Source organism: Phaethon aethereus (assembly GCF_964289735.1).
Source record: "Phaethon aethereus genome assembly, chromosome: 3".
In the NCBI taxonomy this organism is placed as follows: Eukaryota; Metazoa; Chordata; class Aves; order Phaethontiformes; family Phaethontidae; genus Phaethon; species Phaethon aethereus.
Genome location: NC_138576.1, coordinates 64940351 through 64959849, shown reverse-complemented (window position 1 = coordinate 64959849; position 19499 = coordinate 64940351). Strand labels below are relative to the sequence as shown.

Here is a 19499-nt window from a genome sequence, read left to right as displayed (position 1 = left end):
TGCTTCCTAAGGTCTGATTCTTCAGAGCGGCCAAGTTTTACCATTAGGCATGCAACTCTATTTCAGGCAGCCTCATGGAAAGCAGGAGAAAGACATTTGATTTCTCTAGGTTGGAAAGCCATTAAACCAAGGCCTGTCAACCGGAGCACTTGTTGTCAGGCCTCAGCTATTAGATAAAAACAGGGATTGATGTCCTTGAGATGCTTTTCAAAAATCACTCTTAAATGGAAGGAGTTAGATAGCTAATGCTAACATGTTTCCCCCTCTATTGTCAGCATTCTGGCTGTTCTAACTGTTATTATGAAGCATTTAGCACTGCTAAAGAGGTACCTGTGGAGGTACCTATACACCAAGAGTTACAGGTTTTACCCTAGAAAACAGATGTCTAAAAGCCAGCATTATTAAGATGATGACATCTAGTATCTTAAGGGTTTCTTTTTTTTTAATCTAGCCCACAGGATCTAAAGCTCTTTGAGAGATAAAGATATTTTGGCTTAAAAAGCAGCCCTTTCATCAAAACAATTCCCCAAGCCCCAAGATACATCTACTGAAAGAAAAATATAGCTCCGTGCAAAGCCAAATGCATACAGAAATACAACACAATCCTTTTTTCTACAAAATAAATGACAGCTACTGAGGGAATGGCTACATATGAAAAGAACAAACTTGCTTTCTCTTCAAAGCACCAAAGGGAAATGCATGAAACAATGAAACTGTTGAGTAAGACTCTGTCAAGATAAATATTATATATCTGAAAAGAAAAGTATCTTTAAAATCCAATTACTCTAACTGGAAGAATTTCAGAAATCTGTGTACTTTACTTAAATCACCAGTTGTTTTTCTCAGAATTGAAAGTCTGGAGTTTCCACTCTATTTCTGTTTAGCTTTGTTTTCATATTGCCATACATCACCTACAGGTTACAAGGCTTTCAGTCCCAGCTGTATCTGAAGGCCAAGAAGGCCAACAGCGTCCTGGCCTGTATCAGAACTAGTGTGGCCAGCAGCAGTAGGGAAGTGATCGTGCCCCTGTACTCGGCACTGGTGAGGCCGCAGCTTGAATCCTGTGTTCAGTTTTGGGCCCCTCACTACAAGAAGGACGTTTAGGTGCTGGAGCGTGTCCAGAGAAGGGCAACGAAGCTGGTGAGGGGTCTGGAGCACAAGTCTTATGAGGAGCGGCTGAGGGAACTGGGGTTGTTCAGTCTGGAGAAGAGGAGGCTGAGGGGAGACCTCATCGCTCTCTACAACTACCTGAAAGGGGGTTTTGGTGAATTGGGTGTTGGTCTCTTCTCCCAACTAACTAGCAATAGGACAAGAGGAAATGTCCTCAAGTTGCGCCAGGGGAGGTTTAGATTGGATATTCGGAAAAAATTTCTTCACTGAGAGGGTGGTCAGGCATTGGAACAGGCTGCCCAGGGAGGTGGTGGAGTCGCCATCCCTAGAAGAGTTCACAAAACGTGTGGATGTGGCACTTCAAGACATGGTTTAGGGAACATGGTGGCGCTGGATTAATGGTTGGACTTGATGATCTTGAAGGTCCTTTCCAACCTTAGTGATTCTGTGATTCTGTGATTATGTCTCGTAATACCCACTTTTTAAAAAGTGGAATTGAAGCTATTCAGCAGTGACCTTCAGGGATGAGAAATATTAAAAGGAAATACTCTCTCTGTATCATCCCCTCTCTAGGAGCATATAAGGCATTACTATGAAAAGGGAGCATCTGTCCTAAACTTAAGTTACTTAATTATAACTATTTTTCACTGTCTTCTTTTGGTTAATATTCCCTTCAGATAATATAGCAACTGCATGGGGGCGGAATTTAAAAGTCTTTAACTTTGATCAATGCACTTTTGTCCTGAAGAGGAAATAGGAAAATTTCTGCCAATACTGTGTCAATCAGTGTGATCGGCAGAGCGGAAGCTGCATGCATGCTCCACGTGCAAGAAGACCAGAGTTTTGTTACCACATCTGAAAGCCACGTGAAATGGGGCTGACATAACAATGCAGCAAGTGAAGTTCTTATCACAGGTTATATGGTTGTTGACACATCGCACATTCAGGATATCACTTCACACATGAACTGCAGAGTAACCTTCCGCCCTGATAAGTGCTACTTAATACTTTCCACACTCTACAGTTTTGGGAGGACTCTTTGAAAATAAGTAACTGGACATTAATCCCTGTATCCCATGAATACACCATAAAAGACTGTTATGCTCAGGTAGTTCCTCCTTCACAATGTGCCTCTTTGTAGGATCCTGCAATTACAGGCACAACTGGAACATGAAAACCACTGCAAACCAGCCATTTCCTGAGCTAGTTACAGCACAGTCCCATGGGTCCAGGGCTTTGCCTCCACATTTGAAGGGGCGTTTCACACCCAATTCAGAAGATACTCTACCAACAGATCTGGCTCCTCCTTGTCCTCCCAGGCTTGCCTGTGGTGGCAATGTTTGCAATTTTTGGCCCTTTGTCCTCTAAACAGCTACAGGATTGTTGCTGTAGCTGTGAATCTGTGTTTTTACATTAGCACATGTTGAAGACTGTGCTGAACCTACCACTTGCCCCAGCCTATAACTGGAGGAGGACAGGAAAAAGGCAATTTGGACACTCTCCAAGTCTCTTGCTGCAAAACTCAGATTGTATTAGTGCCACTAGCAGCCTGATTCTTCCTCACATTTCATTCCCACAATACTGAGAAGAGTGGAAATAAGACCTATAGGAACATTCGTAGAAACATCTCTATACTAGTTTCCTTAACCAACTGTCAGACTATCTTTAGAAGATGTTTTCCTTTTCTAAGTTTTGCAAAGAACTTTAAGGGAAAAAAAAAATGTGCCAGTGCCTCCATAGAACATTTGTCAATATTTCTTTTTCTTTCAGTGAAACTGCTGTGTATACTTAGTTTTGAATCTTCTGTGTCTTGGCAGCAGCCTTGTGGTGAGACTGATGGTAACAGACTTATTCAATTCTGTCACAACCTCAAAATCTGTTTGGCCCCAGCTTGATTGTTGCCAATTTTGGGTGGGTTAGGAACATATTCTATCATTTTACTAAGAATGCTGTTTCAGTTACTTTGGGGGAGAAACATAGGCTCTTCTTGGCCCAAAGCCACAGTTCATAAATCAATTAATCCTGCTGACGGCCTCAGTGATAATGATGGAAGACTGGTTATGCTACATCTGCTTTAAAGTTTTGTGGACAGCTGTAAAGAAGGCACCATGCTGTACACACCTTTTGAAGGAATGGAAAAGCTGAATCTCGGCCTCTGTAAGCACAACTGGGAGCTTTCATCAGGGAAACACATAGCTATGAAAGTGCACACAGTCAACCAGCATTCCCATATCTGATTAGGTAACTCTGAATGCAAGCGAATACTTGCACTGTGAAGAAAGGAGGAACTGCCTTCCAGAGTTGCAGACTGTTTACGCTTAGCAGTGTGTTAAATATTTTCCAATTTAACAAGTCCTCTTTTTCTTGATGCTATGACTAGAGATGAAGTGAGTTGGAAAAGAAAGTAAAAACACATCCAAAAGACCTGTTTTGGTGCTTTTATGATTTGCAATAAACAGTGAAATGTCTCTTGTTCTTCCCTTACACCTCAAGACTCATGGCTAGAGACAGTCCACAGCAGCAGAGGCTAAGGACCAACATATATTCCCAGTAGACATGCAAGTAGTTGCATATTAAACAGTACTGAACCTTTATGTTGAACCTTTGAACACAATGTGCCAGCCAATTTGTGCAAGATTGAGTCTTGTTAATAATCACACCATCAGACTGTGAAATGTTCAGAAATAAGACCCTTTGCAAACACAAAGCCAGTCTGCAAGGACCACACAGGCCCTGTTCATTCCTTCCTTAAAGCCCATCTTGTGGGTAGGAACTGGAGCAAAGAAACTGAATTTAAATCTGATTTAAACAAGGTTCCAGACAAACTGGATATTGCTGCATGGCTGACTAGTGTAAACAACATCAATCCAGATAAGAACTATGTTTGTATAAGAACTTTACAGCTTAAGTCCCTTAATTAATTTCTTGGGTAGAATGAAGAATTTTGAGTTTATCTACACCAGCAATATCCCCAAGTCATATCTTAACGTCAACATGTATGTTTATACCAACATATGTATGTGTTGTGTTGGAACCAGGGTGGCTGACAGCAAGAGCATGGAGGTGATAGGATGTTGGGCACCTACGCTGCCTGGCTATTCAAATTCAGGAAAGTGTCAGAAAATGATCCCAGTATTGCTAATGCTGGGTGAGCCCATACTGAAGTCACTCACAGGGTACTACAAGTGCTTTTGTGTCCACATACTCAAATCATGAGAGATTTTCTGTCACAGTGCTGAGAGCACACCATCCCATTATGCTCCCCAGGGCTGGGGTCTTCCTCAGGACCAAGCCATTGTTATGCAGGTGGGGGTTATCTCTTTGGCTCTGATGCTGTGGACGTATGTTGCATAGAGTTCATCTAACCTACATGAGTGACTGAGCCACTTCTGACTCTTGTCATGAGAGCCAGAATATACCCACTGACAAGGGCTAATCACACCCCTGACGTAGCCAAAACGTATCTGTTCGAGTTATTTCAGTTTCTGTTCCTGTTTCCAAATGGCAAACAACAATCACTGTCCTCATTATTGAGCCAGTATCACTCCACCTCCACCACCTCTTGCAAAATGTGGGTGTAGAATAACATGGGCTCGTAGTAGTTGCATACAATTCCATTTCAAGTTTTGCACATGCACACCAGACAGCGATGGCATTATGTAGACATCCATTTATATCCCCTACACAGCTCAACTGTAACGACAGAAATAAAGCTTTGTTTCATTTCTTCCTCTGAACACGCATGCAAGTAAGATTGCAACCTTAAATGAACCTGAGTGAAAAAGGACACATTTTGCTAATTTGCTTTCTTTCCCTGCAGATGTTTGTAACAGAGGTCAGGTAGCTAAAATGTCAATTATTTTTCACATTCTCTGTGAATGAAACTATTGCCTATGCCAGCTAGAATGTGTCTTTTCATTTTTCTTTTCCCCAAGAGGTGATCTTTCTAACACTGAAAACAGAGTGATATTTTTCATTGTCCTAAACAGTGAGCAGGATCAGTTCCTTGCTATGTCATTGAGCTGTCAGAAATTAATGGAAATATGATTTAAAGTATAGCAGAAGTAGACAGTGGCTCTCCAAAAACTCTGCTTCAAACCAGCCTCATTTCCTTTTTCTTTTCAGGTCAAATGATTTCTTAGCAGGGAAAATGAAAGGGAGAACAATCGGGTACCAATAAAAGAAGGATCCAACCTAAGTACAGCATGTTAATTCATGCACAACAGATAGTCTTTTCTTATAAAAATACCTGCTTGACCTTGCTCTCGTGACAGTGAACTACAATCTTATGACAATATCAACGCCTCAAAGTTAATAGGACATCGAAGCTGTCCGTATAGCAAAAGCCGTTTGGCATCCTCAGGATATATAACTCTCAGAAAATGTAAATGGAAGTCTTGATGCAGCAGGACAGTCGATGGGTCTTGCTACTGGTGGGTCAAGGTACTTGTCTGCTCTTCCATCACCCTCACCTGTTCTTCAGTCAAGCATATCTGCTCCTGTTCCTGTATAAATACATTTGTGTTTCAGAGAAGATTAAGGGTCCTTGTACACAGGGATCCGGACGTCTGTAGAGAGCTCCCCACCACTGCTAGCGTAGACACTGCACAGGGCTAGGGGTCATAAAAGGGTTAGACTATGGTGGCATTTCAAGACAGAACTGAAAACCTAGTCAGTACCAGTTCAAGGAAGACCAACAGGAGTCACAGCACCCCTCAGATAACTCGCTCCTGTTTCTCCCAACAGCTGCAAATCACAGCTGGCTCAGTGTGGGCCCTACAGACAATCAGAGCCGTTATCCTTCACCTCCTCCCACCAAGCTGCAAAGACCTGGAGTTCTGCTACAACAGAAGTAATCATTCAGAAACAAATTTAGCTCTGTTCCTGAGTAATTCATCCCTGTTTCTGAGCAAACTCCATATACATGATGTCTCTAGGGTGTACATCTAGGCTTGTTAGTCCTGTCGGTGGGATTTGAGAGATCCACTGTCTCTCTTAACTGTGTTCAGTCTCTTCATATTTGAATACATGGCAAAACCACAGGCCTTGGAAAAAAGGATCCCCAAGTGCTTGATGAACATCAAGAAAATATGCAGAAAAAAGGGCTTCTCCATTGGTATAAAACCCACTGTATGTGTAAGCTGATTGTCATACTTATGTAAGAATGTATTACGGGATATCACTTCATCATGAAAATTAATTAGAAGATTGGGAGCTAGAGTATATTCCAGATACTTTGAACTGAGATTTAAGTTTGAACAAGTTTTCAATTTCTTTTTATTTAGATTTTACATCTGTAAAATGAAGATTATTATGCAATTAAGCCATAGTCTCAGTACTTCAAGATGCCATGAATTATCAGTTGTTTCTGGCCTGTGGAAGGCATCAATTATTTCATGAGCAGTCACTGCTTTTGTTTCTTCCCCTGTACAGAAGAACAGAACAATACAATATTGCAACTACTTTTCTATACTAGTACCTAGGACAGATTGAGGATACAGTCTACAGTGTCAGTAAACTGCCGATAAGTCAAGTGCACTTAGTATCTGAAGCAAAATCCAGTAACGTCTTCTCCCTGGCAATATGTGCTATGTGGCTGAACGGCCAGAGAACAGCAACTGTCACCATAGGTACGTTTTTGCTGATGAGACATCTCACCAGCTTATCCACGGAAAAATGCTCCTTGCTCAGGCCCGAAGCAGTTCAAAGCAAGCTGGGAGCACGCGAGGGTCAACGATTGTTTCTGAGGCTTTAACACCCACGAGAGAGAACTAGTTCAGGCAAAGTGAGAACTGACCCCAACCTTTGCCCAAATCTTAAACCAAACTTGAAGTAAATTCAGTTAACATTCATTTCCATTGTTTGTGGATGAGAGTGGGATAATGTACAACTGAATTACTCTGCTCTGGTTAGAGCCAGCAAGGACCAAAAAATTCAGTCTTACGACATTTCCAGGCCGATTCCTGAAAAAAAGGGAGTATTTTGTGAGCCTCAGAAAATAACCACAGCTCTGACAGATCCTGCAACCATGGGAAAGCTCTGTCCTCTCCAGTTAATACACCTCATTCATTGCAAGCCTTGTGTCAGCTCTGCATACAGCTACTTTTTTACTCCACTGTGCTACTGAAGAGAGTTACACTCCACATTCAAAATTATTTCAGGTGCAGTTTATCACTTTTATTACAGGATATCATGCATTCGTTTGTGATAGTTAAATTGTAGTCTTTAGACTGATCCGCTAAAATCTACATAAAAAGAGGTAAATGGCAATAAATCCTATTTTCGATAGTCTAGACACAAGCTCCATTTCTGTAACACTTTTTCTGATTTTGGAAAACAGATAATATTAATTAAAGGATTTTTTTTCCTGAACTTGATTAGGATGTAGGTACATGTTGTTATGAGGCAACTGCTAGGACTCAAATTTATATATCCGTTTGCTACTTTGTAGGAACTTTGTGTGTTCTTTCCCTGTGCTAAATCCAAGATTGTTTAACCCTCACTGAAAGATGTTAAGGACTATGATGACTTCATCAACAATGAGTTTGAGAAGCAACTTGACCATGGCCTACAGATATCACGCTGGTGGAGCAGATATTTTTAACACAAAGCTCTTCAAAGAAAAGGCATAAAAGTATCCTGGGATTGGAAGATCAAGCAAAAGCAATGAACAAGAAAAAAAGTGAAACAAATGTTGAACAAATAATTAAAATAAAGGAAGAGTGAATTTTCCATCACTGCAAATCTTGAACTCAAAACCAGATATGAAATTTTGCCAGAGGTGAGGGGGGTGAGGTAGCAATAAACCTGGCAAGATTCTGTAGCCATGTTATGCAGAATGTTGGACAAGATCATTGTACCGGCCACTTCTTACTCTACACTCATTGTGACTGTAACTCCAAATCCACACACGCACCTGAATTTCCTCTCTGTTTGGCATGTTTTGGCCTCTGGATTCCTATTTAGCCCCATGGAGCAAAACACAGATATGAATCTGAATCCTAATTCAAACTCTTTCCAAATCTGAGGTAAGAAGTCTTGGATCTAATATTCTGTCCTTAATGAATTTTTAAACTAAGAGTTTATCAGAGAAAAATGTGGCTTTTTTTTTTATTTTCTATTCAACACTCTCTTATTTCTACCACTTGACCATAAGAAAAGCTGTTGGCTGGTTTATAATGAGCAATCCTAAAGGTCTTTACTGCGCAAATAACATTTATATGCATTGTGTGGACTGGTGCAGTTCTATTGTAGATAAAGCAGGTGAAATTTCATGTAAGTGTAGGGAAGGAAAGTGCTGATTTTCACTGCTGCTCCTCCATGACTTTGTTTATTCAAGAGGAAGGACTCTTTCAGGTGGCGTAGCTACAGAGTGCTGTACATCCATAATGAATTGGTATCTGTTTGATGCAGCATTTACATTGCACTGCAGGTTCGCAGTTTCATTGTCCCTGGGTGCCTGTCCCACGAGCCACAACACAGTTCTTCAGCACGTTTCATTCACAGACCTGTCTCCCAACATCATAAATCACAGCTCCGTTTTTGCACTCTTGAAGGCAATGAATCACAAAAGCTGTGATTCACAAAGTGTTGTTCAGTTATGTCCCTGAGCTTGGCTTCGGGCTGCAATATGGTCCACTTGGTTCAGAAGTGGAAAATACAGTTAACCCAGTCTGTCCTTCTGCAGACAGATGCATTTTTCAGTAGGCAATGGTGAAGGAAGCTCTGGAAGAGGGTTACGTTTTTGCAGGTTAGATGAGAGATACTCACAAACAACTTGGACCTGTACTGATGAGCTGCAAGTTTTACAAAATCTTACACAATTAGTAATTATTCTACTGGATCCAATGTCAACCTTTTATGCTCCATTTGAACTGAGATTTTAGGGCAGCAATAATATCTGGTTCTCCCTTCCCTGATAATGTTAGTAGAAAAAGACATTGTCACAAATAGAAAAGGCTTCCACAATTTGACAATTGTCACAGCAAATCCAAGATCTTGGAAAATTAAAAGTCACAGCCTGCATAAAAGATTCCTTTCATGAATGGAGGACATTTTGTCCAATAACAAGCACTTGTGCCAAATACTTTTTTGTTATATAGCAAAGATGTCAAAGGAAATTATTTTAATAAATCAGTAATGCAGTTGAAGAACATTATTCTTGTCACTCTTTGTGCTTCTCGTTGGAAGAGAATCCTTCAGATCTCACTGGGGCATCTATATTGTGGCTGTTCTGGAGAAAAAAGGTATTTTGCAAAGCTAGGCAACCCTTTTCTCCTGAGAGATAAATAAAGCCACCTCCTGCCTATGCTGTTTTAGTCCAGATTTCCTTTTTCATACAGTTGTCTGCAGTCTTATCTCCAGGTCTTGAAAAATTGCACCTCCTGTAAAAGGAAGATCAGCCCATCTGCAAAGCAGTGCAGCAGGAGAGAAGTTGAAGGGTGAGGGGATGGAATGAGATTAAAAATAATGACCAAAAGAAGTGGTAAGAATAAATCATGCTCTTTTCATCCATGGAACAGTATAGGGGCAAGTGAGGCTTATGGCTTCAGTCGTCCTGGCTGCAAATCATCTGACACCAGGAGATGTCTGTCTGCAAAGCATATAGTTTCTGACCCTTATAACACAAACATGGGACTTTGTGAAGGCTGAGCCCTTCTGAGGCCCAGAAAAGGAGAACAAAAATGTAGACAGGCATCTTAAATAGCACGTGTTGAGTTTTTATGGCAGTAACAGCCTGGAGAGCTGTGCTTGCAGCTATGGGATCCTGCAGTCTATTGTGCCTAGGACTGGGGCCCCTTGCAGAGATGCTGTGTAGGGGTGCAGAGTGCTGTGTGGAGAAACACAGTGGCTGGATAAATAGTATTACAGCACATGAATGCAGAGAATGGCCTTCTCTCAGCTTTGCAGCTCACTTAATTATGGCCCTTCAAGTTGACTTGATCACAGTATAATCAATCCCACTGCAAGTTACAGTTGTTCCGCAGAGGTCTGCATGACTGATTCTTCCACCCGTACGCAGAGCCTGGAGTCCCTATGCAAACCTCTGAATATTCTTTCCCAGCCAGCCTGGGTGAACCTGCCAGTAAGAAGTTGCAAGAGCCATGTCTAACAACCTTCGGATTTCAGACTCACCTAGGGTTCCTGCTGTGAACACTGGCACAAGGCAGTCCAGTCTACTCTCATTTCAGAAGCTGCAGCCGACCGCAGCCACCAGAAGTGGTGGCAGCCCCTCCTGGGCACTAAGCATGGTGGTGGTGTTTTGGCAGCTGCTTAGGACCTTGGGTCCAGAAACAGCAGCCTGAGGAGGACAATACTGCTGAGACTTCAGCAGTGCTGAAGCAGTCCCACCAAAAGAAATGTGGGTGGCTCCCATTCTTTTTAATGGATAACTAGCTTTCAAGCCTGATTATAGACATTTTTGTGCCACCAACTTTATGAATCTTTTCACTTTAGGTGAACATTTCACAAACACAGAGCTAATGTATGCTCAGCTCTATCCCATACTGGCTTTGTCTTCATTGGTAGAGATTGTCTCCAGGAATGAACTCATAAATTTGAATATGTTAAGTGTCATAAAGAATTCAGTGACTTATTTGGATAATTGAGAACCTCAAGTGAAAAGGAGATATTCATTGTCATTCCAGTAGCAAAAATACGTTGGATCCCAAGGCTGTGTCTTGCTGCATAAGGTAGATCCTCTATAGGGCTCCACAAAACAGCAGAGAAGGCAGATAGCTTTAATAAATTAGTATAAATTGGTATCTGTGGGCAACATCTTTTCTTTTTAATACAAAGTGGCTATGGCATTTAGTCTAGATAATGTATTCTGCTTCCACTGTTGATATTGATGTCCTTTCAAGTGAACAGAATATGCAGTCATTAATGAGCTTTTTCTGTTAAGATGTTCAGCAATGAAATAAACAATGTTGATGTGTAAATTAGGCTTCAGAGTTTAAATTGCCTTCGCAAAGAATGAGGAAGATCACATTTCTCTGGCTCTTGGTTCAGCAGAGCAGGTCAGGACTGGTTAAATGCTAAACACAGCAGTAGTCCCATTAAAAGCACATGCATTAGAGTCTTAGGTCATTTCTAGACCAGAAATATGACCTGCCTTACTAACATTGTTATTCAAAGTCTAACAGGCCTTCTTTATGCTGACTCCTTTTTCCCTTTTTGGCGGGGGGGGGGGGGGGGTGGCCCTCATGGCATCTTGCTGTGTACAGTGGAGGAACGTGGACCCCACATTACAGCAATGGAGGAAGCGATTCTCCCAGGTCCCAGCTGCTATGTGGCTCCCACAACAGGACAGAGGAACTTTTATGAATGCCTGGATGCCCTCAACCTTCCCCATGCTGGATGCCATGAGGAAGATGAGCATTTTCAGAGTATCTCACCAAATACTTGAATCTCAACAGCCTTTCCCATCCCCTGGCCCACACCAGCCTTTGCAAGAACAGGCAGCCAGTCTGTCTACTGTGTCTCTTTTCCAGTCTTTCTTTTACAAACAGCCTCTAGGTTGAGGACACACCAAGAGGTGCTGCAGCTGAAGAGAACTGTGTGCCTAGGTCAAAAGGAGTAGAGAAGGAAGGAAGTGATGTAGCTGCTACTTTATTAAGTGTTTCTCAAGACTGCTGTCTTTTTACTGTTTCTGAAACATGAAAAAGCAGGATCATGCAAGTATCATTACATTTGTACAAAATATACAAAGCACTGGATTTTAGCAAAAATCAGTATTTCAAGTCAAGCGTTGCTTGCACTGACATATGAACTTCTGACTTCTACTTCCCTTTATCTTCTCCCAGTGGCACTAAGATCTGAGTAATCCCAAAACATAGTTTAGTGCCTTCAAACTCTGCTTCAGAGATAGATCCTCTAACACAGTTTACCTCTTGCAAACAGGAGGCTGTAGTTTTCCACAGCTGACTCCTAGGGCAAGGCTTAGCAGGAGCAGTCCCACTCACCAGGGCCACTGGCCTTTTGGGGTGACATTTTCAGAATACAAGAAACGTAGGAAGGGAGAAATTGTGCTTCTTGGGATGAAAGAATGTGCCGTTTTCTACACTGAGTCACTATTGTATGGATATTGTTTTAAAATATTTGACCTGCTGAGGTCTTATCTGCTGTGGCTTAAGTGTACTCAGCTTGCACAAAGACTTGTCCACTAGCATTAAACTATTTGTCTCCTTTCCCTTCATTGAACTTCAGGCTTGAGCAATGTCAGCTAGAAACAGACTTAATCCAGCATTTTACAAGCACCATGATAAGCATATTCACTGTCACAAATGAAAAGCAAAACTTCTTCAGCGCAAATACTATAAAGGGGAAAAATAACTTTAAAAAAAAGTACACCTGAAAACCACTTTTTATTCTGTGGATATGGTGGCCTTGTATCTTTTCTCACATGTTAAGACAAGAGAAACAACAACACCTATTCTTCATTTGAAATTCCCATATTCAGAGAATGAATTATTCAGTTGAATGGGTAGTATGTGAAAATAATCCAGGAAAACATACAAAAGAAAAAACCTGCATACAATAACAAGTGGCGTCACAGAATCACAGAATCGCAGAATCACTAAGTCTCCTTAAGGATGCCCCACTTTTTGAGAAACTCAATTGAAATGGCAGCATAGACATAAAAATGGAAGGCATGATTAAAGTGCCACTGTAAACATAGATAATTGTGGAGTAATTAAAGTAGAAAAAAGACGGAAGAGCAAAATTATTGGAATGTATGTATTTGTTAGTAATATCATATACTATTAAAGTGGGCATACTTAGTGCTATAGGAGCTCCACAAGCTATTTCCTACCTGTTTGTGTGACTTCTGTAACTGGTGTTCTCTGTGTTTCACAAGATATAATGCTTTTACCTTCCCACCACTGCTGTGAGATACAGAAGTGTTACTGACTGCGGTCCTGCAGGCTGGTACACTCTGGAGTGCGGTGAGGTTGTTGTCAGCTCTGCGACTTACTGGCATTAACCTGGGATGAGACACACAAGGGTGATGCTGCTGCAATGTCAGCGCACTCCTGGGCTTCTGCTGGGAACCCTCCGTTGGCGGGTACAAATGTCTGCCTTCACTCTGACCCAGTGCTACTCTTGGCTGATGGATAAACTGGTGTTTCAGGCCCCTTGATAAAAGCCTCCAGTGCCCTTACTTGCACATGCAGTGTCCTGCATGTGCATGAGGTGAGGGAGGGACGTGCGTGTGATTCTCCTGGGAGTCATTGCTTTTAGTAACAGTGGCCTCCCTTCTCTAGTACCTGTTTAGCATAAATTTTCTTCCTTGGGACTTGTTGGCCTGTCTGTACAACTTCCAAGACCCTTACAGAATCACAGAATCATTAAGGTTGGAAAAGACCTTCAAGATCATCAAGTCCAACCATCAACCCAACACCATCATGCTCACTAAACAATATCTTGAAGTGCCACGTTTACACGTTTTTTGAACAGTTTATCTTTGCAGAACTCTGACTGCGATGCCCCTTGTTTCACGACGGAGTGACCGAGAGTTTCTCTTTTTACTGGACTCCATTAAGGAACAGAGTTCAGGGTTTGCAGCTTTCAGCATGCAGCCTTTTATTGCTCATGGGCATTGTGGACATTACACTTCTGTCCTTGACGTGGTGTCTTTGCCATATATTGTTTTGCACATACATAAATATGTGCTTTTCTGTAGGGATAGATCCATGTCTAGTGTGTGCTTTTTATTAAATGTTTTTCCCTGTGTTTTCTGAGCTTGTATTCTCCTGGGCATAATCACAGTTCTGCCTGGAATGCATCAAACTAAGCACTTTCCTTCCTTCCTTCCTTCCTTCCTTCCCTTCATCCCACACTTACTTTCTATTCCCATGCTGCTTCCCTTACAGTCCCTTTGGCTCTTTAATCACAGAGTTTGCAGTAGCTAGAACAGTGGCTGCCCTGAATGCCTGTTTCTTTCTTATTATCCATCATGTGCTTAATCTCCAGAATACAGACAGTCAGAAATACGCTGTCAGAAAAGTGAGCCACGTTTCAAAGCTTTGCAATCTCGGGCATCCTCCAGCCAGCTTCACACCTGTTTGGAGTGTGTGTAATGGTGGGTGCAGTTGCCTTTTGAGTTGGGAAACTTTTGAATGAAAACTTTTCTTAAAGTAAAATCATGAAGAACATCAGAGTTGAAAACCCTACTCACCAGAGCTCCAGACTCATATTGACAAGCTCTTTAATCCTTCAGGACTGCAGACTTTGAGAACAATGCATTTGTATGAAGAGGCACTTAAGTTTTGATGTTAGCAAGAAAATTCTTTCTGTCTTTGGACACCAGAACCTTTTACTAAAGCCTGTGCAGTGATTCTAGTGGGAATTCTTTATCTTGTTCTTCTGCAGCACCTTATTTGCCATTTGACTGCTGCTTCCCATCCTGATGCTGAACGCAGTGTTTCAATTGGATGGAGAGCTTGGGAAGTATCCTTTGGGATAGTCGGGTTAGCAAATGTGCAATCCTGCTGACTGACTTCACTCTCACACCCAGTTTATCAGCCAGAAGCAGCACCACTGAGGCCAGCAGCTGGTACCCCTATGGAAGTGGTGCCAGAGGACCGTCACACTCTCAGCTCTCCCGAATTCTTGCACAGCTCTTATCAAAGCTTCTTGTGTGAATAAGAGAGGTCCAGAGGGCAAGCAGTTGGTGTGCCATTATAGCAGGGATGAGGATGAAGTGTTAATCAGGGAGGGGAATAGGGGTCCGTAGCTCCCCCACTGGTGATTCCCAAGGATATGTGAAGGGGTTACACCCATGCATCCGCTACCCCAAACCCCATCCCCATGAAGGCTGTCCCTGCCCTGGGTGAAAGAGTGGGCCAAGTGGCTCTCCACAAACAGCCCCACGTCAGAAGACAGCCCCGCTGGGACCATGCCTGCCATTTCCTTTCCCTTTCTCCCCCTCAGCAGGGCCAAGGGCAGAGAACGGGGCTAACCATCTGGTCCACGGGTGTAAGACCATCACGCTCGCTTTGAATGGAAAATACAGTTCAAAATACAGTAAAAGCACAGAGTCCTTTTCTCTTCTAGAAGACCGCAGTACCTGGCACCTCATAAGTTTGCCCCTGATTACGGAAGCAGCCGGAGAGGAGCCTTGCACTGCTGCCTGGCACATTTTCTTCGGACGGAAAATAATTGTGGTCTTAAGTGTTGTAAAATAATAACCCGGCACAATAGGAAGCTCTCGTGACCTGATGTGTTCCCTCTGTTTTACAGACGAAGGAGCCCCACAGCAAAGGAGACTCGCTGCCCAAGCCCGAGCCCAGGCCCCTCTGGGGCGGCGAGGAGGCAGGTACGGGCAGCGCGCGGCAGGGCGGGCAGCAGGGCCGGGGTGGTGCGGGGGCCGAGCGGGCAGAGCTCTCTGCGGGAGGCTGCTTCTGATGTGCCTTTATTCGGGGCTGAAGTACTTTGTCCCCAACCCAAGTTTAACTGAAGGGTGTTTTTCATGTCCAAATGCGACGCAGGCTCTCACGCGCTGAGCGTTTGCTGGACGACGACGACAGCAGCAGCAGCAACTCACTTGCAGGATGGCCGCAGTGCACAATGTGCTGCACAGAGGCCCCTGAGGAATGATGCCATGGCATAGTCAGGCGAAACGAAAGTATTATAACAGGTCTGTTTAATAAGCCGTCAGCCACGTTTCGGCATTGGTCTGCTATGGGAGCAGAGCTCTCGTTAGCTACCAAGCAAGAGTCCTGCCAATATGTCCGAGGGCAAGAGCGGCCACTCGGTGACCCCTGGTCTGTGCGCAGCAGGACCGAGGACACGAGCGCTGTGCACATGAGGAGCTTCGTTAGTTTTACGAGGAGGAAGAAAGTGCAGCAGAGACAGCATAAACGCCGTATGTCGAGTTCACACACACCCTTCTTACTCTGTCTCCTTTCTGTCTTGGGGTTTTGCTTTTGGGGGGGCATGCGGGGGGTTTTGTGCTTTGTTTGTCTTTACTTTTCTCAGTCTTATCATAAGCTTAGATTTTATTTACAAAAGAAAAGTGTACCAGATTAATTTAGACTGTTGGTGCCGTGGTTGGACGACATGCCAGAACCGCGTTTAAGCCAAGAAAAGAAATGCCCCCACAATGCTGTGGCTACATGGTGCAAACGTCCCAGTAAACACAAACTGCTCCTAGCATGACAAGTAGCTGTCAGATCCTGAGGCAGATTTCACTTGAATGGCTTGAGGATTTTCCTCCTGCTCTCTTTGCCATTTTTGCAACCGTCCCCCTGGGAAACATCCCAGGAGCCTCTGTCCCCGTTAGGAGGAAATCTTTCACTTCCTCACTTTGATTTTGAATGCTTAATGCTCCTGGTTAATTCCCCTGACCTATAACCAGTCTTGACTTCTGTGCATAGAGTTTAAATGTTAATCTAGATGATAAACTTTTATGAAACAAGTTTAGAAATACATTTAATTAACCAAACACTCTCACCCCTTTGTGAGATCTTACTGTGGTGTGTGAATGTTGCAGGTTACACTGATTCCTAAGCAATGTTTAGCTATAGCCATAATATATTTTTTCTAAAATATGGGAGTCAAGACAGGGTAGCTCTACTGATTTAACTAATTTGGGGGGTGCTTTCTTCTGCCTGAAGCACAGTAGGCCACCGACTTGCCTCACCCCTCTCCCAGCTGCACAGGCAGCGTGCGGGTTCTCAGTGTCCTTCCCGCTTGCTCCTGCCCTCTCTTCTCTACCAGAAGTTACCGTCCTCTCAGCTAGGTCAAGAGCTGCCTACATGTGAAACCAGATCTGGAGAATGACCTGGTTAAAAACACAGTATTTAAGGGCCATTTCTTGGTGGTGGCGATGGATAGGGTGCTGTTCTTTTTTTCACCTGGGTCGATTAGGTATCCAGGGTAATTTCAGTTAAAGCAGGAACAGTGCTCACGGTTTACCGCTTTGGGACCTAGTCCCAGGGTGGCTGAACTTTAAGGGCTCTTCTGCCATGACACAACTGCCCTAAATGGTTCTTTCAATGTGAGATTGCACTGGCTGGCTGGGCAGGGACCCTTAGGATAACATCTTAACTCACCTTTGATTTTTAAATGTTTTCAGTGGTTCTACCTAAGAAGAATTTAACAACTGCTTCACCGTATCAGTTAATTGAACGTGATTAAAACCCAGTTGCTTCACTATAGCACACTTCATAGCCAATTCTTAGGCATTTGCAAAAATGCCATTAGAGGGCTAAAGCAGTGTTTCTTCCTAGGTTTCTACAACAGCAATCAAAGGTAATCTTGTTTAGCACCTCAGTCAGTACTCAAGCAGTGTGTTTGTATTCTAGTTACGTACTGGCTCTTGATTATGGCAGAGGACTTAAACCGCTTTGAGGCAGCAGCTTGACCCCTTGGGTTCCCAGCCCAAAGCAGAGTGAGTCTTATGACTCAGACATTTTGTGCTTTGTTTACATGACAAAATTGGGTGTCCCTGGGGATGATTGCAGCAAGCAAAATAATTCCTTCGTCAGAGGATGAGGAACAAGAAAAGACAGGATATAACCATGAGAAAGCAATTTTCAAATTATTTCTCTAAATGATCTTTAAAAGCTCTATCAAAGATGTGTCTGTCTGAATGAAGGAGCAGTTGTCCTAAGCCTACTGTGACCTTTGAAAGAAGTGTATGGTCTACAGACTCAAACCACAGCTAACATTTATAGAATTATCCCATTATTTATCTTACATAAATACATATAATATATCTCTTGGGCTTGCAGAGTAAATGGAAACAGAAACAAAGGCCTGACATCTATGGTTTCTACCATTGGATAATGTGGAATCGCTGGGCATAACATTAAACAGTTGCACAGCAAAAAAGACATTGCTGTCCATTCTTCATGGGTGGCTCTGCCTTCACCTGAGCTCCACCAGCTCTTAAACCATGGAGGTGAAATGCTCTCCCTGAACCAGTGCCAATGCAACAGGCAAATCACAGGAGGTGGGAAACCATCCCTACAATGCTTTACATTGCCACTCATTCATTGAGCTCAAAGATATATTGCTAGCAAGAAGCAGCTCTTACTCTTCTACATCATTTATTCTTAATAATTTGGATCTAAAGTGCCTGTTAAATAAAGCTAAAAAATGTGTGATACTTAATGTCTCTAGTTTGCAGTGCCAGACTTACAGCAGTCTTGCCAATTCTTGCAACTTGATGATCAGTCTCATGATATTTCAAGTTTCCTACCTGCTTGACCTAGGAGACTGGGAATGGTGTTTAGATACTTAATATTTGTGGCTGAAGGGAAAATGTAAGACTGTGAAGCACATGGAAGCTCTGAAACCAGAAAGCAAGAAGAACAAATTTACAATTTATTATTTTTATTTTAAAATGGTGTGCAAACAAATTTTATAACTTGGGGCAGTGTCTGGACTTGTGATTTTGGAATGATTTAGGTTTGCAACACCACTCAAGTTAGCAGCCATTTCATTTTCAGTCCTCCCTGCCTACTCAATTCAATTCACTACAGCGTTTCACAACTGAGCTGGCAGTGCCACTTGCCTATCCAGCACAGGATTGCTGTAGTATGAGCTGTGAGCACTTACTTGTGCCACGCACTGCTCACACCAGCTGTATCTAACCCAAAATACTACAGTTCAAGAGCTCAGCTCTGTGTGATTTTTGACCTTCATACTGAATAGGTCTATATTAATGACTTTCATCATGATAATGAGACCTACAGTGTTTACTCAAACAGTTTTACCAAAGCTATTTGGGATCTTTCCCAGTCATTTTGTCTGCAGGCTACAAAACAGGGAATTTCTCTAAATCTAGTCTGCTTCCCAAATACTGTTGCTCATTGTTACATCTATAGCACTCATTCAAACCAGCATTTTGACATTAGACATAATATTACCATCTCAGACTTTCAACAGTAATAAGGTAACCTGCTCGCTCTCTCCTCTGTCTTCCTCCCTTCCTCCCCACACTTGAACTTCAAAATGGTGGAATTTTTATTTTAATTTGAGGCTTTAGAGTTTGCTTGGATCACATTTCACCATAAGGACTGGAAACTCACCACTGTGAGAGAAAGAGAGAGAGCAAGAAAAGAAAGGGGGGGGGGAGAGAGAGAGAAAGGGAAGGATGGAAGGACAGAAGGACGGAAGGATAGGAGAAAGGAAGAAAGGAAGGGAGGGAGGAAGGGAGAGAAGGAGGGAGGAAGGAAGAAAGGAAGGGAAGGAGGGAGGGAGAGAGGGAGGGAAAGGCAGGAAGGAAGAAAAGGGAAATTTTTATGAGACTGAGATCCCACAATCTTTTCCATGTATTTGCACCTGCTGGGGCTGATTTTCTGCTGCCTAACTCAAAGCTCTGCAGAATGCTACTGCTTAGATTTGATATCATTTTGCACCTACCATGGTATTCACTC

At 42.8% G+C, this 19499-nt stretch overlaps 1 protein-coding gene across 1 annotated transcript in view; it reads left to right on the top strand.

Moving 5' to 3' along the window:
* The window catches only part of SGK1 (serum/glucocorticoid regulated kinase 1), a gene marked incomplete at its 5' end in the record, with an annotated part of 80163 nt that overhangs the window by 35923 nt on the left and 24741 nt on the right, over positions 1-19499 (top strand). The window contains one exon of the mRNA XM_081997136.1: positions 15355-15430. Within this exon, the coding sequence (XP_081853262.1) occupies positions 15355-15430 (76 nt within the window). The remainder of the gene's footprint in view (positions 1-15354; positions 15431-19499) is intronic.